The sequence below is a fragment of the Dromaius novaehollandiae genome, chromosome 3 (assembly GCF_036370855.1).
Source record: "Dromaius novaehollandiae isolate bDroNov1 chromosome 3, bDroNov1.hap1, whole genome shotgun sequence".
NCBI classification, from domain to species: Eukaryota; Metazoa; Chordata; class Aves; order Casuariiformes; family Dromaiidae; genus Dromaius; species Dromaius novaehollandiae.
Genome location: NC_088100.1, coordinates 248,706 through 273,812, shown reverse-complemented (window position 1 = coordinate 273,812; position 25,107 = coordinate 248,706). Strand labels below are relative to the sequence as shown.

The 25,107-nt window shown below is 40.9% G+C and overlaps 2 protein-coding genes across 11 annotated transcripts in view; one reads left to right on the top strand and one right to left on the bottom strand.

Moving 5' to 3' along the window:
• The window catches only part of ZNF512 (zinc finger protein 512), an 18,631-nt gene extending 6,786 nt beyond the window's left edge, over positions 1-11,845 (bottom strand). The window contains exons 1-9 of one of the 9 annotated variants that reach the window (XM_064508110.1): positions 11,733-11,820; positions 8,560-8,618; positions 7,521-7,686; positions 7,052-7,260; positions 6,037-6,129; positions 3,732-3,818; positions 2,342-2,466; positions 1,879-1,965; positions 568-666 (exon numbers count right to left, since the gene is read on the bottom strand). In XM_064508110.1, coding sequence (XP_064364180.1) covers positions 568-666; positions 1,879-1,965; positions 2,342-2,466; positions 3,732-3,818; positions 6,037-6,129; positions 7,052-7,260; positions 7,521-7,558 — 738 coding nt within the window. In that variant the 5' untranslated portion in view covers positions 7,559-7,686; positions 8,560-8,618; positions 11,733-11,820. The other 8 variants (XM_064508111.1, XM_064508109.1, XM_064508108.1 and 5 more) reach the window with 8 other exon arrangements.
• Positions 11,758-25,107, top strand: GPN1 (GPN-loop GTPase 1). Of its 2 annotated transcripts, XM_026115816.2 has the most exons (14): positions 11,760-11,911; positions 11,982-12,075; positions 12,810-12,849; positions 14,388-14,454; positions 15,184-15,221; positions 15,782-15,860; positions 15,962-16,056; positions 16,843-16,888; positions 19,086-19,232; positions 20,860-20,942; positions 21,909-21,948; positions 23,141-23,231; positions 23,648-23,758; positions 24,425-25,107. In XM_026115816.2, exons 1-14 carry the CDS (start codon positions 11,831-11,833, stop codon positions 24,514-24,516), a joined length of 1,104 nt encoding a protein of 367 aa, XP_025971601.2. In that variant the 5' UTR covers positions 11,760-11,830; the 3' UTR covers positions 24,517-25,107. The 2 variants fall into 2 exon arrangements, with proteins under 2 accessions (XP_064364184.1, XP_025971601.2); XM_064508114.1 differs by lacking the exon at positions 11,982-12,075 and having other exon boundaries at positions 11,758-11,911.

Genomic DNA, 25,107 nt, shown 5'->3' with positions numbered 1-25,107 from the left:
TGGTTATCCTTTAACTCCTTCCTCCTTGACATCTTCCACTGAACGTATTTATAAAGTCACATCCTTGCTCAATTTACATTTACATATCTAGTCTAAATAAGCCTTTAAAAAAATTGTAATCAAAAAGAAAAACTCTGTTTTAATCACCCTATAATCCTCCCTTTCAGAGTCAGATGGGGGATCTGACAGTCACAAAAGTTGATCTTCTTCCTAGTAGAGGCAAGAGACTGTCACTCATCAAGTCGTGTGTGAAGCCCTAAAACTTCCAGTCAAGCTAGTGTTCACCAGACTCCCACTTTGCTTAGTCCAGAGGTTATAATCAAGTCTCAGTCACTTCAGTAATTCATTTTCTATGCTCAGTGCTTCACACCTGCTTGGAGGAAATTCTCCAGGCTTCCTGCTGCTTTCCTGGTAACACAGCAGCCCTCTGAATTCCCTCAAGGGACTACTTTGTCTTGAAAGCATAGCTACGGTCTTGAAACAAATCCAGCTTTTGCCAGCCCCAAAAGCATAGCCACAGGAAATCTTACAGCACTTCATACTCACGCGGTGCGTGCCACAGCTTACCTCCCTCGTACACTTTAGTTTTCCCATACGCTTCAAAACCTTCCGAAGGCGGTCTCGCTCACGCTGCTCATCTAGTTCTCCTCCCTCCTTCACAACTGGCTAAAGCAAGGCAGAGAGAAGAAACAGAAACAAAGGACGTTCAGCAGTTCTTCTCATAGTGAATTCACTATTCAACACACCACAGAATGAAAGGTTTAAAACTAACTGAATCTCTGACACTTATGACTACAGAAATGTATGTAATACAGTGATCACTGGCTATGTACCAGAATAACTGAATTAGCTTTTAAAGGGAGTACATGACTCAAAAACCACTCTACAAATAGTACTTTTAACATTCATATAACTATCTACAAACAAAGCCTTGACAAGAAATGGTCCCATTTATATCCCCCCCACTATAGCTGCTGGGTGCATGTTTCTATAATGCCTTTGTCCCCACTTCTGCCTGTGGGAAGGGCTGACTCATTTTTGCCACATAGCTTTTAACATTTACTGGTCCTATCATTTCCACTTAGCCTAACTAAAGCTAAGAAGCTAAGCTTACTAACTGCCAGTAAGAAATATTCATGTATGCTAAACTACAATTCAAGATCTTCTCTATCTCTGATGCTTATTGCATATTATTTCCTATATTATACTAAATATTATACCTAAATTGACTAAGAAAATTTGGAATTGAACTATGGACATATTCCTCAGGGCCAGGATATGCTTTTTTTTTTTCTTTCTTTTTTTGCTAATATAGCTGTAGCTTCTGAAACCACAGTACTATATATAAACTAACAGTAGTGGATTTTCTAAATCTTACCCTAACTTCTTGATAACTAGAACGAGAGACACTGTCTTCTTTGAAGTAACAGCAAAGAGAAAAACTAGATTGTAGCTTTTGTATCTTTAAAATAAATAGCTGAGAAGTAAAGTACTGCTTCTGCTTTTTTTTACTTTTGAAGTGTAAGGAACTAAAAGCTGGACTGTTCCAGGTGTAGCAAAACTCCTTCTACTTTCTGGTGAAGGACTGAAAAGTGCACTTTAATGTCCTTTCTTCTGATTTTTTATGCCTTTTTTGTGTGACATATTACCAGCCTAAACAGAAATTCAGCCTTTATAAGATGTAGCATATCTACCATCTTGGATAACATATTACCACTTTTCCAAGTGTCCAGTCTTGCAGGAAAAATAATAGGTAGACAAGACTTGAACAGCCACAACATTTAAAAAAAACACACCATACTCAGTTTGTGTGCATCGGGGAAAGAATAAAAGACTGTCTTGCCTCTAGGACTTCTAGATGCACAGTAGTTGTGTTACCTGATTGTTATGGTCTGCCATGACATGGTATTTCATCCCTCCCAAAGACTTCAGCTGCTTCCCACAGTGATGACAAGTGAACATTTCCTACAAATAAACAAGGACATGGGGTGCATAACTGCAAACCAGCCAAAGCACCGACAGACTCTTTGGGGGGGACAAAGCAAGAGAGCAGAACGTCTTATGTGGGCCTGATAACTGCCTGTTAAGAACAGAACAGATTCTATAGAGCCAAAATTTTAGGGCAGAAGGAAATGCCTATATCTTTGTTCATTATCCAAAGCCTGCAGTAACAGCCTGAGCAAGAAACAACTGCAGCCTCTTAAATAGGTAAAAGGACTGTTGTTTAGAGAGATGATGAGGATGAAACTAGTTTTAACTGCATGCAAAACAATGTGCAGGCCTTTCTATCACTAAGCTGGAAAAGATTAAAGGTAACAGTGCTCATCTTTCTTATGCTCACCTGCCTGCAATTTGCCATATGTTTCTTCATTCCTTCTACAGTCTTTCTCACCACAGCCCTGCATGTTGGACAGGTAACTCGGCCTTTGTCCTGAATTTCCAAAGACCATCGTTCTTCCATACTACCTGTCAAAAGAGAAGATTTGGAACAGAACTGCAAACACAAAATCTTATCTTTCTTCTTCAATATGCCCAATGAATTCTAAAAGAAAACTGGTCATGTGCTACCAAACTCCTGTCCAGTTACATTTCAACAATTTTATCCTGTTTGCAGCTTACACACATCATGTGACAAGGCTTATATTGCTCCTTTGGGGAAACTATTTGATTAAAATCTCTTACTACCACCATCCTCTTGCGAGGAGAGCTCTTCCACACATTCAGTAGAGATTTTTTTCTGTTCATTTTCATTACACAACAACTTCAGCATGCAGGATAAACTTTTCTTCTGGCAAAGGGGCTTTTCGTGAAAGTAGATGCGACCAAACAGTTTCAGCACAAAGTCCACAATTCTGTTAACCAAATCTTTAGAACTTTACTAATATTAAACAGTGGTTTTGGCACTGCAGGTGAACAGAACTGTACCATCAGGCCAAGTCGCTCAGGAGCCAGAGAGAAGTACCCTGTCAGGCATGGTTTCCAGTTCCTGGCCCCTTTTTGAAATACCAGAGGTTTTGGCCACAAGGATTATAAATTCCTGAAATGGGTTCTCAGAAGAAGTGGTTTAATGGCCAGCTGCTTGAACTCTTGTCATAAAAATATCTAAAGGCTTTTCTCCTTGCCAGGTAATAACAGGCAGGGGTTGTCCCTCCTCAAGCAGCTGAGGAAAAGACAGTGAATTGAACAGCGCTTGGGAGAAAGCTTGGGTAGTTAGTGAGCGCTGTGAGCTATGCCTGTCAAGTCATAGCACTTGCAGATTTAAGGCTGATGGTACATTTCCTAGCAGGGACTGCCTGAGTTTCTGGCTAATAGGTTATCAGAAGAGCTGATTTGGCAGCAGCATCTACACAGTTCTTTCTGGAAATACGTTCTGCTGAGTAAAGAAGTATAAATAGTTTTTTAAGAGCTTTAGACTGAAACTGTTTTAATAGGCTTTTGCTCTGTTCAAATGTGATTCCCTCCTCACAGTCCCATTACTGCAGCGATTTTAGGGCAAAACCATGTGGAACTATACTACTAGACAGCATGCAGTCCCTCCAATATTGTTCTGAATACTGACAGAGCGCCCAAAGGACAGCACCCATCTCTTCCCTATCAACAGTAAAGTGAACAACAAAATGGAAACATAGACACACAGCTCATTGCTCACGCATTGCTCAGACTCAACTCTCAGAATTGCATTTATTTCTTACCTGCTTTATAAACAATTCTGAACAACTGCTCCTTCTTACCTGTGCTATAAGTTTGTGGTTCTTTCTGAACACAGTGACCTTTTGTTTTGGACTTCTGTTGTGCTCCAGCTTGCTGGTTTTTTCCTGCTATAACACAAACAAGAAAGACCATGAGATTTAGTTCTGTAAGTCTTCTACAAAAGCGAGGAGCTTGACTAGGAGGCTGCTATTCAGTCTGTCTCAAGGAGGGGGGGATCAGCACAGAGCCACTTTCTCAGAATGGCTCAATGCCTTTTTTTTAGTAATTTAAAAATTACATTCCCTCCTCTCTTTCAAAATCAATAGATATATTTAACTAAGAAAAGGTTACAGAATTAGTTTGACACCTCCTGGCTGTTAGTAAAACAACAACTTGCGCAGTCTCCAACAAACTCTCCTCTCCAGATTATTTCCAAACTGACAGACCCAATATGCACAGATTACTTAGTTATACAAGTCACGGGGAGTTTTTAATACTTCTTCAGTCAAGGGCACAGCAAAGCCCAGAATGAAGGCTACATAATATATTCCCATAGAATGTCTTAATTTCAGTTGTAATTTATTTTTGCTGGGACTGATATACAGTAACAAGTTCAAACCTGGATGGAAGGCAATTTTAGGATCCAAGAGATATCTTTTTTCCCATAAAAACCCATCCAGATTTGCCCGAAGTATAAGACATGCAAAAAAATACTAAAAGATGATAAAATTAAGTTCTGTTAATTACAAAACCACATCAAAATGCTAAATACTTGTTTTTAATTCTATGAGAATTCTAACTCCTTATTCCAAGATCTTATTCCACTTCCTTTAATGAAGCTGCACAAGGCATGGCATCAGAATACCACAAGTGACACTTGCCAAACAGATTTTGCCCTGATGCCACTGAAGGTGGGCTTTGGTATAGGCTAGGAGCTAGGATGCCACGAATTCTTGGCCTACCTTTCCCAGTAATTCACAATAACCGTTTCCTACATAAGCCTCTGCTACAGTGTCTCCCAACAACTGTTTTTTAGGGGAAAAATCTTCCAACCCCCTTACACTCAGAGAGATGGACTGCTACCTCATCTACTCTCAGTCAACAGCCAGAAATTAGCAGCAGGCACTAGTCCGACCCAGGTGTTTGTAATCAGTATGGTATACAACGCTCTGAGGATGGGAACTCTTCACACTGAAACAAACACACTGTCCACTGTACGGCTGAGCCAATCTAACGACCTGTTGACAATAAAATGGACAGTCCCGTTCCCTTACTCGGTCTTTTTTTCTTTGGACTAAATAATTCTAACTCTTTTAGTCTTTTCTCATGCATTATGCCTTTTGCTCTCCTCTGCATTCTCTTTAGTTGGTCCACATATGTTCTGAACTGCACTGTCCAGTACTGGAAACAGTACTCCAAGCAAGGCCCTACAGTAGAGCAGAATTACTTCACACATCTTGAAGTCTACATTCCTCTTCCAGCACCTCAATATAACATCTGCCTCTTCCAAAAAAGCATGATAACGTTTGCCCCTATTCAGCTTGTGATCATAAGTCCCTAATCCTTTTCTGAAGAACTGATACCTAGCAGGTTGTTCTTTGTCTTTCAGTTGTGCAAATACTTCTTCCTAACTACAGCATCTTTCATTTAACACTCCATATTTCATCCTGTCTTTTAGACCATCTATGTAATGTGAAGACCACTCTGAAGTTTATCTTTTCTCGAACGCACTCACCACCTCTCTCAGCTTTGTGCTGTCTACATACTTCCTGTTCTGTCCTTTTGAATGGTGACAAATACAATGACTAGATTTGGACCTGAGATAGACTATGGAACTTCATTCTATACTTTTTTCTATTTTAGCAACTAACCACTGACTGAATACATTTATCCAATGAAAGACCTATGATAGCAACCATTTCTCCCTCTCTAGTTTTGTGGTAAAAGGAAATTAGACTGGTTGGGTGTAATTTGTTCTTAACAAACCCACGTTGCTGTTATCATCTTCTCATTAACCTCCAGATGCTTACAAGTAGTTTGCCTGATTATTTGGTCCAGTATTTTGGGGGAAACTGAAATGAAGCCGTCTAGCCTATACTTCCCCTACACTCTCTTTTTCTCCTCTGTTGAAAAATAGGCTTGGACTTCAAAAGAGACTAAAATTAGAACAATCATCTCCCACTGTGAAACAGAAGCTAGGCAGCAGCATCATATAGCAGAATCATATTTCTGATTCACAGACTCAGAAATAGAGGTGGGGGGACAGAAGAGGATAGCATTTGGGCAGAAAGGGAGCCAAAAGTACCTGGAGGCTTGTAACCAGAAATTACAGGTTATTTGTATTACCAGAAATCTTTTGTTTCTTCTTGGGGGAGTCTTTAATATCTTCATCTTCCCCTTGCTCAGATTTCCTCTTGCCTTTCAATAGTACTTCTCCTGCTAAAAAGTAAGAATGGAAATATTTAGTCTGGACAACAGCTTTGTGTCTGTCTGCTGTCTCAGTTTCTCTTCATATTCAATACTTCTAAAGAATAAAGTTGCTTTCTGTGTGTCATCTAGACACCAGTGAGACAGACACAACCTTCTGAGTCAGTAACTCTGAGGCATTCCATGTTCTTTAGAAGAAAAAATCCATAGCCTGCAATCTCCCAACATAGAAGACATGGAAGAAACAGTGCCGTAGCATGGTTTGGGAAAACAGTAATATTCAGTAAGAGAGCAAGGAGGGAATACGGATCCAGGAGATGAAGAAAGAGCAATAGGAAAGACTGATGTTTTGGCTCTCAGCCACATGAAAAGTTTGGAAAACAGCTCCTAGACAAGAAAATCTAATCATCCCTGCTTTACTACAGCCATGTAAGAGACAATCTTCACACCCCCCCCAAACCAAACTAAATCAGAAAATCATGAGAAAATTAAAAAATTAAAAAGCATCCACAAAAAAATTCAACAGCTAGAAAAGCTGTGTGCAATCTGGAATACTGCTGGATAGTCCACTTTTGTATATTTTTAGTGTTGCTTTCTTCTATTCTTAAAGCTGCCAAAGCATTTTCCTGAAACAGTGGGCAAAACCCTTAGACATACTTCTTCTAGATAAGCTGAGTTCAGTCACAAAACCATTAATTTTAATAGTCAGGTCACTCAGAACACTATGCAGATTATGCAGACCTGCTCTCACCAGGCAGAGAATTTTGCCTAGGTTTCTGCAGTGGAAGAAGTTTCTCTCTCCTAACACACAAACAGCATTACCAAGCTTGGAATTTGCGGCTGAACTTTAGTGAGTCTTTCAAAAGTCATCCAATCTCTCATAAAAGAATCTGGGAGAAAAACAGTTTTACACAGAGCCAAGAGTGATAAGTACCTTTTTTTCCTGAAGTTTTGTTAATGCTGTTTTTTATTCCTCTCATTTCCAACCAGTAAGCAGGCCTGCGAATTGTCCGCTTGCTTCTCGACTCTGTGCTCCCATTCACTCGACTCTTGGATGAGGCAGAAGAAACGTTGCTGACTGTCTCATCATAGTTACTGTTCAGTCCTAGGACAGTAGTTTCCAGCTCCTCAAATTGCTGAGATCTGGAAAACATCAACTTGAAATCAGATATATATATGTATGTATGTATACAAACAAAACCATAAGGACTTGACAGACAACATCTCTTTCATCTTCCCAAGCACTCTTAAAGATTCATCTCACAGTTCATTGAATCTCCTGAGGTTTGTGAACTGAGATGTGCCAGCAAGGTAAAGCATCCTAAACAGTATTTTTCAATACATCTTTTAGAGATTGGCATTAGAGAGCTTCTCGAAAGCAGGAGAAAAAAAAATCATCCTACCTCAACCCTTCAACAGTAAGGAACAGGTGCAAGTTCATCTCAGTTTAAAAATAAACATTCGTCCTTAAGCTGTCAGTGTGGAATATAAGCACTCTTCTTCCAATCTTTTCCTTCTCACAAAGGGCAAAATCCCCATCAGTATGTATTCCCAGGGTGAGAGCTGACACTACACAATTAAAGACTTAACACTAGTAAGAACTTTAACCAGCAAGGCTTTCAACAATAAAGAGCCTTATGATATGTCCTATGAATCACAATATATTAAGACTAATATAGAATTTGAAGCCAGAAACAGATTTTATCTCTAGAGATCAGATAGAACTTTGCTTCACTCTTCTCAAATACTTCTCACAGCCCTGAAATGCCCAGACATTTACACTACTATACGTGACAGCAACAATTAAGTCACTAAAAAGTGTCGAGTACATATTCTCTGAGCAATTAGAGATTGCCATTAATGTAAGAAGAGCAGAAGGAAAACAGAAACAATTATCAACACAGCCTGTTGCTACCCCAATCCACAGAGGGAAACGAGCAGATCTCTTGAACGACGACTGTGATGGCCATCCCAGAAATACTCTCCCCTACCCGAAGCTGTGGAGCTCATGTCTTAACACTTTGGTAGAGAAGTTAGTAAGTCAGGGACAGACTGTACCAGGTGGGATAGCATGCACTATGTCTGAGGAGTGTAGAAGGCTGTTGAGAGGAATTCTCAAATTAAAGCCTTTCAGTTAGGATTTCTCATGCTCAAAATGCATGGATTTGTGAACACTATTTAGTCCTTCAAGCTATAACTTCTATTTTCCCAATGTTAAAATCCTTTTAAAAAACAAAAATGAAAGCTTATACCAGTTGAAGTGTCAGAAACGTGCTTTTCTAATGAGCCAATAAGCAAATTCAATCGAGATTCTCATCAAACAAATCAAAATGGTTGCAGTTCTTAATGCTATTATTTAAAAGGTCAGACACAGCCTTCCAGTAGGAATCTCTCAGCTTTTTCCTTGCCCTCAGTCAAACTTGACAAGAAACATTCACATACTTTTTGTTTCCCAGAGATCTCTTGACCTTCTGCTGTCTGTGATGTTCAGGCCTGGTATCCTAACAAAGCAGAACAATCCAGATTAGCAGTATAATTTTTTTTTCTTCTTGCATGTTTCGTTTTTCAGTTCAACACAATAAACTGCACTTTGAGGATCTGTGCACTATTGCTTTGAAAGGGAAACCACTGTCTTTTGCAACAAGGAAGTGTTTACCCCTTTCAACTCTAGTTGAATTAGAAGAGGAATCAAAATAGGGACGAGGCCCTCCCCAATCCTATGAAATTCAATCTCTCCCCTTGCACTGAAGTACGATGGAGGATGCTTTGTGAGGATGCTCTGTCTCCAACTTACTCGGTGGTACCTGCTTTCTGCCTAGACTTTATCACATGATGAAAAGTACTTGAGATCCCAACCTACTAGTTTTTCCATAGTACTTCTTTTTTCCTTAATGAAATCAGTCTTGCTTTTTCCACGTCAAGAATGTTGCCTCTAGCCTCTTCTAAGTTTTCTTTTCATGTTTTATCTAAATCACCTTGTCATACTCCATCAGTTGCCTGGATGTTTACTTTATCCATGTCTCAAAATCTTTCTTCTTATTTAATAAAGGACTTTTGTCATTTATTGCTCTCTGCTTTTTATGTTCTTATTAAGACACATAATGTAACAGATACCATTGACAATCCTAAATCAATATAAAGGACCTATCTGTTGTACATTCTTCCTAGCATGTGGAGAATCATCTATTGCCTTCTTCCAAATACTAAGTGATTCAATGTCATGCTTCACTGGGAAACCCAGGACACACATTTTGCTTATACTGACTAGAAAACAAAATCAATGCACAGTAAAAGAAAGTATGACATACAAAAACTGTGAGCTAGAAACAGAGATAAAATTCTATCATATATAAGAACTGGCTAAGGGACTGAAAATAAGGAATATGCATAAATGACCTATCTTCTTTATAGAAAAATGTAACATACGTGTCAATTGGACCCATGCTATAAAGTATTTTAGCTATTAGAAATAAATATTATAAATTATCTGAGGAAAACAGTGAACAGGGATGTGACAGAATATGAGGAAGTCATAAAAATGCAATAACTTCTCAGAAGGAGATGCTGAGAAATTTTAGATGCTGTAATAAGACTAGAGAATAGACCGCTTCAAGACAAGTGAAATTCACCACTAAAAATACATGGAAATCCACACTGGAAAGATTAACTTGAATCTGCCTTATATGCTCCTGCCTTCTAATTCATGTATAGGAACATACATAAACAACCTGAAAAGATCTGGATATCACTATGAGCAGTTCAATTAAATCCCTGCTTATACTGTGGCCAAAAAAAAAAAAAAATCAGACATGAAGATGAGTAAAGTTAGTTTTACTGTATGTGTACGCATACAGATGCACATACATATGAAAACACAGTCTTGCTCTAAGTTAGTAGGTCACTGTTCCTAGGAACACAACCAGCGAGAGACCCTGAACCCCTGGTACGCACCAGGGAAGAGATTCAGAAACGAGCATTGCAACGAGTACACGATTTCTTGAACTGCAACCAGGGACTGTCAGACCCTCCTTGGCCTCCACCGCCAGCACCTCCTCTCATGGGGAGGTTAGGGAAGCAGCTGGAGAGAAGTCAAGAGCTGCTTGACCAATGCTTTGACAATCACTTCTTGTCTTCTTCGGAAGAAAAGTGAATTGAATGTTTGTACTACTTTGACATGGCTTACACACCGTGAGCAGTACCGACAGCAGTGCCTAGGAACCCCTACATGAGAAACCTGGAGGAACTGCAGTGTGATGAGAAGCTGGAAAAGATCAGATCAGGCCTGTGATGTTGTAATGGGGAAAAAAAAAACAACAAAAAAACCCATGTATAGCCTACTGTTCCTGGCTGGCCTAATTCCCCATTGGAAGAACCTGGACTACTGACGAACATGGCACATGTTTTAAGATTTTTTAGGACTGAAAGACTGTGTATAAAACTTGACAATCAGCATGAAGAATTTAAGGGACAGTTAAGGACCTGCAACAAAAAGGAGGAGAGTACAAGTGATCTGTCCTGCCTTATTTTGGGGAAGCTGATAGCAGCAGGAATGAAGGGAACATCTAGAGAAGCTGATGTTTAAAGCTTTGGGTGGTTTTTATTTATATAATGCACTTCCCACTTAAAAATCACAGAAGTCACTAGGAAACGCTGAGACAGAAAGTATGCGGGAATGCCAAGGGACGGATAGGTGGCAAAGAGAAGCAGCACCTCACAACCTGACAGGGTGAAGAGGAGACCTTCCCAGGGGCGCTACTGCCACCGCCCCAGGGGCCTGGGGGGCTTCCCAGGGGCTGGAACACGGCCTCTGCCCGGGGACAGGCTGCTCCGCCACCGTGCATCAGCCCTGGCCTGGAAAGACGGTGTTTAGACACGGGACGGAAACTCTGGCGGAGGTCAGGAGACGGATGCGGCGACTGCTAACGAATCAGACCTGCAGCCAGGGGAAGAGGTGCCGGTGGAGGCACCAACCCCCCCACAGCCGGGGCTGTCCTGCCCCGCCAGGCAAACCCCCGGGGCCGGGCCAGCGGGACCGGCCGAGCATCTCCGGGGGGAGCCGCCTGCTCCAGGCCCCCATTTCCCTTCCCCCCTGCCTGCTTCGGGGACGCGCGTCTCCCGAAACACCGGCTTTCCGGCACACCACGGGGAGCCCTGCCGGGGCCGGGAGCCGGCGGCACCGCGCTCCGGTCCCTCCCCGCGGCTCCCGGCTCCCGCAGCGCGGCGCCGGCCGCCGTCGGGCTTTCCAACGGCCCCCCAGGCCGGGCCGCTCCCCGCTCCCCGCTCCCCGCCGTGTGATGGCGGCGCCCCTCTCGCGCCGGCTTCCGGCCCCGCGCGCCCGCCCCGGGCCCGGGGCAGCGGCCGACGGCGCCGGCCGCGCGCACTCACCGAGCCGCCGCCGCCGCCCCGCATGGTGCCGCCGCCGCCGCCGCCACGTCAGCGCGCGCCCGCCCGCCCGCGCCCGGCAGAGAGGCCCGCCCGCGCCGCCGCTTCCGGGCGCCTGCTCGCGGCGGCCGGCCCGGCCCCGAGCCCCGCGGGGCGCCGCCGCCAGCTGCCCGGGCCGCGGCCCCGGCGGGGCGGCTCGGTGCGGGGCGGCCGCGCGAGCCCGCGGTGCGTACCCGGCCGGCGGAGGAGCGGCGGCCCGCGGCCGCGCGCGCCATGGCCCCCGGCGCGGCGTCCTCCGCGCGCCCCGGAAGGAGAAGGCGGCGCTGGGAAGATGGCGGCGGCGGCGGCGGCGGCTCCGGTGTGCGTGCTGGTGCTGGGCATGGCCGGCTCCGGGAAGACCACCTTCGTGCAGGTGAGCGGCGGGCGCCGGGGGGCCGCTCTCCCCGCCCCGCGGGGCCTGACGCCCGTTCGTGTCCCCGCAGCGGCTCGCGGCCCAGCTGCAGGGGCAGCGCTGCCCGCCCTACGTGATCAACCTGGACCCGGCCGTGCGCGACCTGCCCTTCCCCGCCAACATCGGTGAGGCCCGCCGCGCTGCCCGCGTCCTCCGCTCCCCTCCCCTCCGCTCCTCTCCGCTCCCCTCCGCTCCCCGGCGCTGAACGGGGTGACGGGTGCGGTCTGTTCGGGCCCTCCAGGTCTTTCCTCTCCAGAGCATCGGTAGCTACCAAGGAACTTCCTCAAAGCACTTAAAATACGTTAATTTTAAAGAAAGGATCTCAACAATAAAGCCGACCTTACGTCTAGTCGTTCCTAAAGGCTCGTTGTGCCTGAGGCCTTACTGTTCCTTGGGGTCGTGGAGGTCTTATCTCTGTACTTCCCAGAGCTCGTCAGCCTGGTTCCCTAGACGGAAATAAAGGTGGTGTGGATACTGGAGTGTTTTAATTGGTGCCAAAATGAAGAACTGGAGAAAGCATTCCAGTGCGGCATCTCTCATAACGCAGTTACGTACATATGCTTTGTTTACTGAAGTTGGCCAGCTGAGAGAAAAGTTCAGTATAAGCAGTTACAGCTAAGCACTTACAGTGGAGGTGTTTCACATGAGTTACCTTGGGTTTTATAGGGATGTCGACAGCAGAGCAGGTCCATTATATTCTGTATATGCTGTCTGTGAGACTTCTGTTGTAGCTAGATTTACTGTTGAGGCAAAAGGAGAACTGCTGGACAAGGAAAGTCTTTCTTTTTTCAGCATGTTGATGAAGAAAGGTATTTTTAAAGTAATGTCTTAAAACTATTTATACTTCTTCTCTCCCCAGATATCCGGGACACCGTGAAGTACAAAGAAGTCATGAAACAGTATCTTTTTTTGGTCTTACAACGATCTATAAAATCTCTGAATGTGTTTTTTTAAAAAAAAACTGGCCATCCCTTCTTCACTTTAGAGTGAAGAGAGGGTTGTGTTTTGGGGATTGGGGGAACTCAGAATGTTGTGCAAAGACCAGAAGTTTTTGACTGAGTATTTCTTACACTTGAGATTAGAAATGCATTTGGAACAAGATCTGGCACTCCTCAGGTCATTCCCTTCTCCTGTGCTAACAGTGATTTTGCCTAGCAATAAAATTTCACAAATAACAAGCACTCTCTCTCTCCTGTTCTTTAGACCAGCTCCTATCTTTCATTGTGAAAGGCAACAGCCTTTTTCCCATGCATGTACAAACCTAATTCTGTTTGTTATAAACATATCCAAATTCCTGCTTGCCTTTAGTAGATGGGGAAAACTTTTCTTCTTTTTCTCTCTCTCATTTTTTTTTAAAGCAGCTTTCCACATGGTTTGAACATAAAGCCCTGTTGTCTTTCTGAATCTGTAAGACATTGGACCACTGGCTCTTGCTGTACGATAGTTCGACTGTAGTTGGGTAACATTACACTAAAACGACTGCGCCTCCAGTGAGATATGGAAGTTCTTTGATCCCTAAGTTCGCAGTTTCGCGGATGGAGATACTGTGCAGGGTTTAGATTTGGCATACTAGTGAGACTCTTAAATTTAATATTTTAGAAGAGAAGAAAGATGGTGGAGGTAAAGAGTCTGACTTTCGCTGGTGTTTGATTAGGAGTTACTAAAAAAACATCCAAGTATAAGTATAAGTTTGAATTTGGTACACAGATGCAATATTTGCTCTAGTGTGTCTGTTGTTAGCCATTACTGGAAACATCTCATTAAATCGTGCTTAAGGAGGGTGTTGGGCAGCTTGTTTGGATATTGAGAGCAATGGCACTGGAAGACTGTACTGATGAATCAGTGCTGGTTCTTGTGCAGTAAATAAAGTAGTTAATATAATAAAAGTTTATTTCCTTCATTGGACATAGATCCATATCTGTGCAAAGCATTTTAAAATCTTCATCTTTAAGCTATCTTTGATGTGCTGAGTGTCTTTACAAAGCTCATTCCCATTCCTTCAGTTTGAATTTGCCTAAAAACTAATTTGTGCAAGAAATTCTTTGATTATGTTTTGAAATATATATCCTTAAAGTTTCAGTGCATTCAGGACATTACCCTTCCAAAAAGGTTTATAACAGCATAGCCAGTATCTCAGAATTTGACGAAGATTGCTTTGATAGTTTTTTCCTCTTTATCCAAAATGGTAATGCTTGGATGATGATCAAGGGAAGGCCATGGTGTAGCCCCTTTTCCTTTTTTTCTTTTTTTTTTTTTTCCCTTTTGTTATGTTACTGCCTCACTTAGGAAACTTAATTATGTGCCCTTTAGAGTTATTGACCTTGTCTTTTGCTACAAGGTATCCAACATGCATTGTAAATGGCCACTATTATCACATTTGAAAAAGAAGTACTCTGAGGTCTGCGTAATCATCTGCTTTCCTAAATAAAGTATCCAGATATGGGCTGGGCCCAAATGGTGGAATAGTGACCTCTCTCAATCTCTTTGCTACAAGATTTGATCAGGTATGAAGTTGTTTCCATGTGATACTGTGCTACAGGTTTGTGGGAGACTGTAATTTATTTCTTGATTTGTAGTTTCAGAGCGCATTGTTTTGTTTAGCCATCTAGTTTTCCTTCTGAGTTATTCTCCCTGCTGAACCATGTGTCCTGTAAAGTAGCTGAACTGCATTAGCTCTCGTTTAAGGGAGATAGCCGTTTTCCACCTTTTTTGTGTGTAAAACTTGGAAGCCATGTGTACAGAACATCGATACTTTAGTCTTTGTACATAAATGTTCTGTTACACTATGTTCACTCTAAGATTTTCATCATCTTTTATGTGAATGCTCTGATTCTGGAGGAGGGAAGCTCACTTCTGGAGATCGGTCAGTTATCCATTATCACTAGAAAAACCTGACTGCTCTCTCGAATCTGAATGCCCAGTGATGGGAACCTTACACAAGATGTTGAAACGCTGCACAATCTCTTAGTAAAAAGGTAGGGAACAACTGCTTGTAGTACACAGTTTCTTTATCAAGGTAGTAGAATATGTACAAAATTAAGGTTGTTCTGGCAAGCATTTTCCACTCGTCCTTAGAAGGGCATTTCCACACACTGAAAAGCTTAAGAGCTTTGATTCACACATGTAGCTGTGTATGTTTAAGCTGATGTAGTTTCTATATATGGAACGATTCTAAAAGTTTCTTGTTTTGAGCCTAAATGCAAGATATACTGGTTCCTTTTCTTTTCAATCAGGTCATGAAGTTTATTGAAAAAAGACAGAATGCATCCAAGTGAGTACACTCTCTGAAGTCTTACTGTTCTGGAATCACTGTGGGAAAACCACGCGAGACCCTAAAAAGGATCTTTGCATGTTTTCCAGTTACTTTTTAAATTTCAGTTTAAATTTTGTCTGAAAAATGACATAGAATTAGAAAAGATAAACTAGGCTCTTGCATGCTACATGTAAGTTGAAGAACGAAGTATCTACTGGTGCCAGTTCTTCATTTCCTTTTGTCTTGCATTAGACCTTCATTTTTCTCATTCACTGTTCAAATATGCAACAATTAATTCTTGTTCTGAAGAGTTTACAATATTAAGTATCTGTCAGATTGATGCTTTTGACTGTAATAGTGTCTGAAGAGAATAAGAAGTGCCTCTTAGTTACATGGTGCACACAGGAAATTTTCAGGCCTGTCCTTAGATTTTGTTGCACTCTGAGAGAAACTTACCTGATCCGTAACAAAATAAACATACAATCTGTCCTTCTCGTGCCTCTGGTAATCTGGTCACACCAGCACCTTACACTTGACTAACTTTTCCTTTTTGTTTGTTGGGGGTGATTTCTAAACAGGTATGTTATTATTGACACGCCAGGGCAAATAGAGGTATTCACGTGGTCAGCATCAGGAACGATCATAACTGAGGCGCTGGTAAGTGTATTCTACAGGGCTTGACCGCAAGGCTGCGTGAAGAAAGTGGCGGTTGAATAGCCTCTACTTTTAACTAAAATATCTTTTACCTGTGTTTTCAGGCTTCTTCTTTTCCATCAGTTGTTGTTTATGTGATGGATACCTCTCGCAGCACTAACCCTATTACCTTTATGTCCAACATGCTGTATGCCTGCAGGTAGGAAATGCTGAAAATCCATTTTTGATTGCTTTGTCTATTTCATACCTATTTTGGGGGGAATATTTGTTTGGATTTCATCTGAGAGGCTTTTCAGATGAGGAGAATCTCTGTATCTCAATTCTTGGGAAAGTGGTTGAGAGGAAGGCGCGAGGATATCGTTTTAGGACTTTTAGTTCATGGGAAAGATGTAGCCAGACTTTTACAGTGACTATATCCAGTCTGTTTCCTGGCTTGAATGATGGATTTCTGTTAATGTAAAGTGGGGCAGTCAGCTTATTAAATATGTGAATTACAGTGTCATGCTGCATTTTCTGAAATCAGTGTTAAGCAAGAGATACTAGAATAAATATAATGAAATTAGTATGAAAGCTCATGTTTCAATTTAAGTTTTGGTTTATAGATATTTTGAGTTATTTGAATTCATTGACCAGTCCACATATGATATGTGAAAACCTAAAGATTTAAGTCAAAATAATATGAAAATACAAAGACAGCAGAAAGTTTGATCTGAAATTCTTGGAAAATACTAGTTAAACTCAACCATGCATGTAGGAGGAAATTTTATATCTTATGGACATGTGCTTACATTTTGTGGAGGTGTGGGAGAGGAATTTTGGTCAACTTTAGTAAGCAGAATCTGGGTGAAAATTACGTTCTAATTCATGCAGAGAAAAATATTTTCTTTACAAAGTCACAAATATATCTGCCTTATGTGTAACATTTTTTTTCTCTTCTAATGAGATATAAATTAGATTTTTTTAACTGCTTCTCTTCTCCTTCCAGTATCCTGTACAAAACAAAGCTACCTTTTATTGTTGTCATGAACAAGGTAAGTTGAATCTATGGCTTCCATGTCCCAGCAGAACATCATTCTGTTTATATTGCTTTACAGTACTGTTTTCCTCTTATTACAATAATCAGATTTTCTTGAAAAGAGTCTGTGAGGGCCCAGAGGCTGAAAACTGAATCTAAAAGGGAATCTTAATCAGGCAAAGAAGGCCACAAGAAGAATCAAGGACAGACAGTTAAAGCCAAACAAATTCAAATTAGAGATTAAGAGAATTAACATTTTTAAATTAACCTTTATTGTAGAAAATAATATTAACAATTCTAAAAATGTATTGTAGGAGCTGGTAGAGGTTTAATTTCTTGAGATCTTCAGATTCTTCCTAAAGCCTTTGTTCTTGAGTGAATTTTGCGGGGGGGTGGGGGTGGGGGGGGGTGGAGGAGACCCTGAAATTGTGAGTGTCCATGTCACAGATGTAGTTTTTCCATGCTTTGAACCTGGTGTCCTGTGGCTGGATGGGAGTGGATGCTGGTCCTGTTCTCTTCTTAGTCTTTTACATGCAGAACGTTGCGACCCTGTCAAAGGGAACCCCCCGCTGCTTCACCATCCCTTTGACTGATGCTATGTTTTTCATCTACACTGTTTTTTAAGTACTGTATCCACAGATGAGGATCCCTTCCTAAAACCTTAACCCTATGCTGTAAGCAAACACAAACCTCTTAACGTAAGGTTAGGTTCATTACTGAATCTGTTCACACCTTTGCCTGCTTCCTCAGAACAATTGTCTTAATCATTGTAGCGGGCAAAATTCAGTAAAAGGTGTTTGGTTCTGATCAATGACACTTAAAGTGTATCACTGTCTTCCAGTAAGCAGATACTTATTAGCTTAAGGATACCTCCATTCACATATAAGTATGGGTCTGTAGCGTTAAAGAAATGCTTTTGGCCTGGAAAGCTGTCCATCTCTTTAAACATAACAATTTCACATATTAGAAGAATCCCATTAGATTTTTGGTATGAGTACTCTTCCTTATCCCCACATGCATTCTTCCTAATCAAGGAATGCCTCCCAGTATATGTGTAGTGTTAGAATAAGCTGTGAAGTTTTTTCTGCAGAAAAATGCACGAGGAAAATTTTTATGTCCTAAGAAAATGCATTTTTGGAAAGACTGAAAGAAATCTGACTTAATATGTACAGGGAAAGGTAGGCCCAAGGTTTAGGATTCATAACTTTAAACTTCATTCTCATCTGATTTTTAGCCTTCGGGAAAAAGCAAAGCCAGAAGCTTTCAAAGAATTTTTGTCAAGCATTTTAAAATTAAGTGTTGATAAATATGGACACATCCCAAGGAACTGAAACATGTGGGGTGACAGACAAATTTAAGGAATGTTAGATTTGAAGAGGAATAAAATTAATAGAATGTGTAGACTTGATTTAATTTTATTTACAGAATTTAATCAAGCTAACTGTAAATGGTTAGGCTTAGGACTTATGAAAACAGGTTTCAGCACTCTCACAAATCTCTTGAGTAATGCTAGGCAGTACTTACTTTATTTTCCTCCTCCTTATTGGTGCTGAAAAACTAAATATATCAGAGTTTTAGACACCCCTATATTGTGGTAATAGTGGATCCATGTAAAACTATGGAACCATCTCACCAGTTTGCATCCATGGTCTTGCATTGAGTTTAGATTATGATTTCCTTAGATCAGAGCACAGCTCACCTATATAAAGTTCCTGTAGGCTGTTTCCCAACATGGGCAATGTCCATCCCTCATGTTTGAATAGTAATTTTCAGTCGTTAGTTAAAAAGGTGGGGAGTGAGCAGGACTTTTTTTTCTCTCCAAGCCAATCAACAAAGGTTGGGATCTTCAGTGCAGACTGTTTTTTGTCTGGCCTCAATCATACAATCTAGTACTTGAAACCAGAGCTGTTTTGTAGAGTATACAACTATTGGATGCCTTATTCCAGTGAAATCATAGAAATTTTTGTAGCCAGACTTTCAGTTGTGTTTCCTTAAACACGCCTTCTTAAAACTGGGATAGTGTTTGTTTGTTTACTGTTCCTGTAGCTGGTTTGGTAAAACAAAGTGTGGAAACCTTCAGACCAGGGCTGAACATTTTGAAAAGATAAGCATTTTGAAAGTAAGTTTAAAATGGAAATTGTATATTAGACTTTTGTTAAGTGAGCAAAGAGTTCATCATTATTGCCTCTGAAAAAACTCTCTGTTCCTTTCAGACTGACATAATTGATCACAGTTTTGCAGTAGAATGGATGCAGGACTTTGAGACGTTTCAGGATGCCCTGAATCAAGAGACATCCTATGTCAGTAACCTGACTCGTTCAATGAGTTTAGTGTTGGATGAGTTTTACAGTTCACTCAAGGTAAGAATCTTCCTTTGTTTACTACCTCTCATAAAAGCCTGGAAAAGAGAAAGCTCAAGGAAGCTCTTACGAATGTGGTTAAATACCTGATGGAAGTAAGTAAAGAAGAAAGAGACAGACTCTTCTCAGTGGTACCCAGTGAAAGGACAAGAGGCAATGGGCACAAATTGAAATACAAGAAATTTGGTTTAAATGTAAGAAAAAGATTGTTTACTGTAAGGGTGATTGAACACTGGAATAGGTTGTCCAGAGAGGTTGTGGAGTCCCCATACTTGGAGATATTCAAAACATCATTAGAAAATGTCCTGAACAACCTGCTGTAGTTGACCCTGCTTTGAGAAGGGGGAGTTGGACTAGATGATCTCCAGACGTCCCTTCCGACCTCAACCATTCTGTGATTCTGTGAAAGGACTTTTCACCATGCTCCAAGGATTCTCTCTTCTGAATGTAAAGTAACTTTAGTTCCTTTTTAAGCTGAGTGGCAGACCGAATTATTTAAGAATAAATTGTGAATGATAATCAGAAGATAGGCTACTAAGAAGAAATGTCCTGTTTTGAAGTGTCTCCCATCTGAGGTAATCCTTCCTTGTTTTGAAAGTGTCAAATATAGTTGGTCAAGTTACCATGAGGGAAGCAGGGGAAGAATCTCAAAACAAAAAAAGTCCTGTATGTCTGCTGAGGCAGGGAAAAGTGTCCATTCAGTTTCTTTGAAAATGCTATATAGTGGGGAATGTTAATGATCCCATAATCTGTGCCAAAAGAGTTTGGCTAGTTGTGTTCTACATGAGCTTTTACTTAAGAAAAAGCAAAAAAAAATTTTTAGGTAACGGGCTTAATAAAAGAAGTGTAATGATGGATAAATTTACATTAGAAAGCAGATGCATGTTTTTAACAGGGAATATATTGCCATAGTAAGTGATGAATTCTCTGAATGCTGCTCTTAGTGTCGGGTTTGGCATCTCTTTAAATGTGCTTCAGCTAAATACAAGTGATTGGACAAAACTTCTGAGGTGAAAGATCAGGTCTTGCGCTCCGTTCTGCTTTTTAATTCTTGGAAACTGATTTGTCAAAACAACTATACCAACAGTTTGTAATACCAGGTTCAGAATGAGAACTTGGGTTTTTAACAATAACTGAGTAAACAGAAGAAAGACTTGATCTTTCTTTTGAATTAGCCCATCCCATTCATTATGTTTAGGCATTGTATGATCTTGCCTACATTTTTGTGGTGTTTTGAGATGGAGGCGCAAGGATGGGATGTAATCGGGCTTTTTTGCCTGCTGAATTGTTTTTATTTATTTATTTATTCTGTTAACGTTATAAACATTATAAAACAGACAGGAAAACGCAGCTGCCTGGGTTAAACAGGAACTTAGTTAAAAGAGGAAAAAAAGAAGGGGAGATAGCAAACATGAAGAGCAAATGGAGAAAGATATTGAAAGTAGCAATAACAGAAGCATAGTGCTACTGCTTATTCTGATGTCACTGCAGTATGTAAATGGATATCGCTGGATTCCCCTAGTTTTTTTCAGATACTCTTTAGTCTTTCCAGCTCTCATCTCCTATTAGTTATTTAAGAACTTGGTTCAGTTCTTCTTCAGTTCTGGCATGTGATTTTCTTTTTCAGGTGGTTGGTGTTTCTGCTGTGCTCGGCACAGGACTGGAAGATTTTTTTGTTCAGCTTTCTAAAGCTGTAGATGAATATGAAAGGTAATGTAATACTTTGGTCCCTGAACCAGTGAATACTTGCTTAAGTTACTGATTCATGAGCCTTTGATTTGAAGGAGTGGTCACTTTTCACAGCCAGAGTAATCTAGGGTGTTTAATAAATTTAGATGCAAGAGTCAGCATAAAAACAAGCAATTGAAACAAACTAATCAGTGGTGAATATTTGAGCTAACTATTAAGTTAAAAAAAAAAAAAGTTATCTGTGCCAGCAAATCTGAAGTCAGTTCCGTCTTCTGATTCCATAGGATAATCAAGCTTTGAATTGTCCTCAGAAAGGAAACAGATCAGTGTGGTAGACTGAATAGGTGAGCAAGTCGAAATTGAAGAATTCTTTGAGAACTTGGAAAACTTTGAGAACTAGATTCCTCCTCATGATATACTGCATGTATATATATGAGGGTGATGTATAGCACTGGAAAGCAAGACCAGTAATGTGTATTACATAGAAGTAGCCAAGGCATGCTGTGGATTATTATCAGATACCTAAGGTCTTCCTGTATGAGATCCCATGGAACTGTCTCTAGAGGTGTAGGTACTGCCAGAGCAAACCCTGTCTCTGATTACAGGAGACTGCTATAGCTACTATTTTAGTATGGCAGTGAAATGACTACCTCTGTCTAGCTGGTTTAATTTCTTATCCAGCAAGATTGTGCAAGAAGGATTTGCTATTTTAATTAAGTATTTTTACTTATCTTGCATCCTTTAGTTTCAAAATCCAAATTTGTGTAAAAGTGCCATTAGACTTCTTGAAACCTCTCTCAAATGTGAGAGCCTAAAAGAACTTTTTAGTTTGGGGTTAACCTGGGTAATTAAAACTTTGAGGGCATGTTCTGGTTGGAGTCAAAATTTTCATGTGGCACTTTAAAACAAGTTTCCAAAACGGCCAGTACTTAATATAAAGCATTTATTACTTTAGAGTGAATGCATTCTGTGTATTTATCTTTACAGGGAATATCGTCCAGAATATGAGCGTCTGAGGAAAACACTGGTAAGTATTTCTACTATTGTATGCCTAGACGGTGTATCCTGGGATCACTTTTACGCATGCAACTGCCTCCGTGTGTGTGGGAGGGAGGGAGGGGTATCTAACATTTCGTTAATAATCATATTCAGTATGAAAAAGTTCTGTCCTGAAGCTCACCTTCTGTCTCTTTTATCCCTTCGATTTGGCGGAGCATATCTTAAAAAAAAAAAAAAAATAGTGACGATATGTAAAGCATATTTGTTCAGTGTTTTAGTGCTAATAATTTATTTGGGCAGATTATGAGAAAATGGTTGGAAAAGATGTCGGTATCTTTCTTTCAGAAGGAGAGAGACTTTTTTTTTTAAATAACCTTCCAAAGTGATTTACTGAGAATAACACTGTATCTTTCCATGCCAGTTAAGTGTACTGTTTCGACTTAGACAATTAATAAAGAAGACTGGAGTATGAAGATCAGTAGCTTTTATCACAGACTTTTTTTATGACTTCAGTTTGTAATGTTTCATAACCTTTTGTTCTTTTTGTGTTCTCTCTGCCTTCCTAAACTTTTCTTTTGTGCTTCTTCACTAGTTCAGTGCATGTTTTCTAGCATTAGATGAATGAACAAAGTTAGAACCAAACATAACTGAAACACTGGAGACTTGAAGTCTTTTCCTATTACAGTTTTGAAAATTAGTTAAGCTTACATTCTTTAAGGGGTCTGTCACAAAATGTCTCTGACACAAATAATTTACTGGAAGAATGATTTGTAAATCTTGATCACGTATGTGTGGTAGATCTATGTAGTACTATCTGTCAAACTTTAGCAAACATATGATTCCATGGAGGCATTTCTTAAGATTGAGTATGTTCGCTTTTCACATCAAGGCACTTTCAGACACTGAAACAAGTGACAAACACTGAAGGCAGCATGTGCTATTTAAAGAGACTAGTTGTTCTGCTCATGCTGAGGTCTGGCTGTCCATGAGACAGTTCTCTGCAGGTACAGCTTCACTGAGTTTGGCTTCCTGATGCTGCTGAAATGTTCTTAGAAGTCCATCATCCTGGAGGTTGCTTTCCATGCTTATCCAAAAGCTGTCTAACATAAATTGTAATATAAGACCTTTTTGACCCCTGCTTTTTGCCAAAGGGATAGACTGTGAGCTCTGTTGCACTAATATTTTCTGTGTTCAGAATCCACGTTACTTTATACCCACAGGAGAAAGCTCAAAGTAAACAAAAGAGAGAGCAGCTGGAGCACTTGTGGAAGGACATGGGCACAGTGTGTGTGCAGAGCAACACACTTGCAGGTACCTTACTAAGAAGATTAACTTTAGCTGGGGGTCCTGGTGGACACCAAGTTGACCATGAGCCAGCAATGTGTCCTTGTGGCCAAGAGGGCCAGTGGCGTCCTGGGCTGTGTTAGGAAGAGCATTGCCAGTGGGTTGAGGGAGGGGATGAAATGAAATATTTCAGGAAAGATGAAGCAGTTCAATTGCAATGTGAGAAATCTCTGCAACTGGTTGAGCTGCTGCCTTATATGAGGTTCAGTATGGTGGTGGTACAGTCTGTCCTGTATCTTTCAAGTCCAGAAACAGCTTTCTGTCCCTTTAGAATAGATATTAATTGCTGTGGTCATTGTGTGTAAATAGTAACTGTTAGGGCATGAGCTAACCTTACTTGTCAGCATGAGGTTTTGGATATAGCCATCTCTATTCCTTTTAAGGTCCTGACGATGCTTCTGCAATGGGTCCCTCTGATCTGATCCTGACACGAGGAACTCTTGATGAGGAAGATGAAGAGAGGGAGAGTGATACTGATGACATTGACCATGACGGTAAGGATATGCGAGATCTGATTTGGTCTAAAAGCTGCTGGTCTGGTCTGGGAATGCCCTCTGTATTTCATTACCTGTATGGACTATGAGAGCCTAGAAAACAAGCAAACATGCAGACACCTAAGTATAGGTGTCTGAATCTGGAGCAGAAGACCAGCCTCAATGCTTAGTCCTGTGAGTTCACCCTCTAATCATTGTGAAAGTTCAACTGAAAATTTTGTATTCAAGTAATTATTTTTAATAGCAGGTGTATAACATGCATAAACCAGACAACTTATATAGTGCTTGGATCATGCAGTGACCACTGAACCTGATCAATACACGTTTCATCTTTTTGCTCTTACAGTTTGTGCCCCTGGTTCTCTTCTCTTTTCCTGTAACTCTTGGACTTGGAGCAATCTTTTAAGTCCTTAAAGTGTGTTGTTTTCTCTTGGATAGTTTGCAGACCTGTATCTTCACTCTTTCTGTGTTCCACTCATTTTAGGATCATTTATTTCTTTTGCCTTATAATGAAATGAAGATCAAATAGACTTTCTGTGTTGCTCTGATTTAGCAAATAGCCCAATTCTGGCTTTCTTTTGGAGTACAAGCAGGACAGGTGCTGAAATAGTACTGAATTGTGGCTTTTTTCTCTCCCTCCCTTTCCCTTTCCCCTGCCCCCTGCAGTTACTGAGCAGAGCCATGAAGAACCAGCCTTCAGAAATTTTATGGAAGAGACACGGATGAAGTACCAGAGAAGAAGCAACCAGGATGAATGAGACTTTCAGAAACAGAGAGCTTGGTATCCCTTGTAATGGAATGAACAATAAAGGAAGGGCATAATGAAACTTGTATGCAACCATACATGAAGTCTTAGGTCTGTGAATAGCTTCCTCTGATGTATTTATATCTTTCCTTCCTGCAGTAACTGTTGGTCATGAGTTGAAGGTCTCATATCCAACTGACTGCACGTTTCGCCGTCTACCACTGTGACTTCCTAAAGCCAAAAGACCTGGATAGCACTTTCTTTTGCTCCAGACTCTTTAGATGTGCCTGTTGAGACCTTAGATTTTGAGCTCTGACAGCATTATCATCTGGAGAATTTAAGACAGATCTTCAAGAGTGCAGTCTTTTCACCTCATGCAGAGAGGTGTATCTTCTGCATCCAGGTGTATCTCTGCTGTAATACACTCCTGAGAGGCATGCATTTCTTTTTCTGATAATGACCTAAAGAGAGTGTCTTTTTTTTTTTTTTGTTCTCCCTAAAGTGTTATGTTTTTGCAGATAAAATGTGAGATCTTTATAGAGTAAATTAAGCTTGTCCACTTCTCTAAGTGATTGAAAGCAAGATAATTACAATATTTCATCCA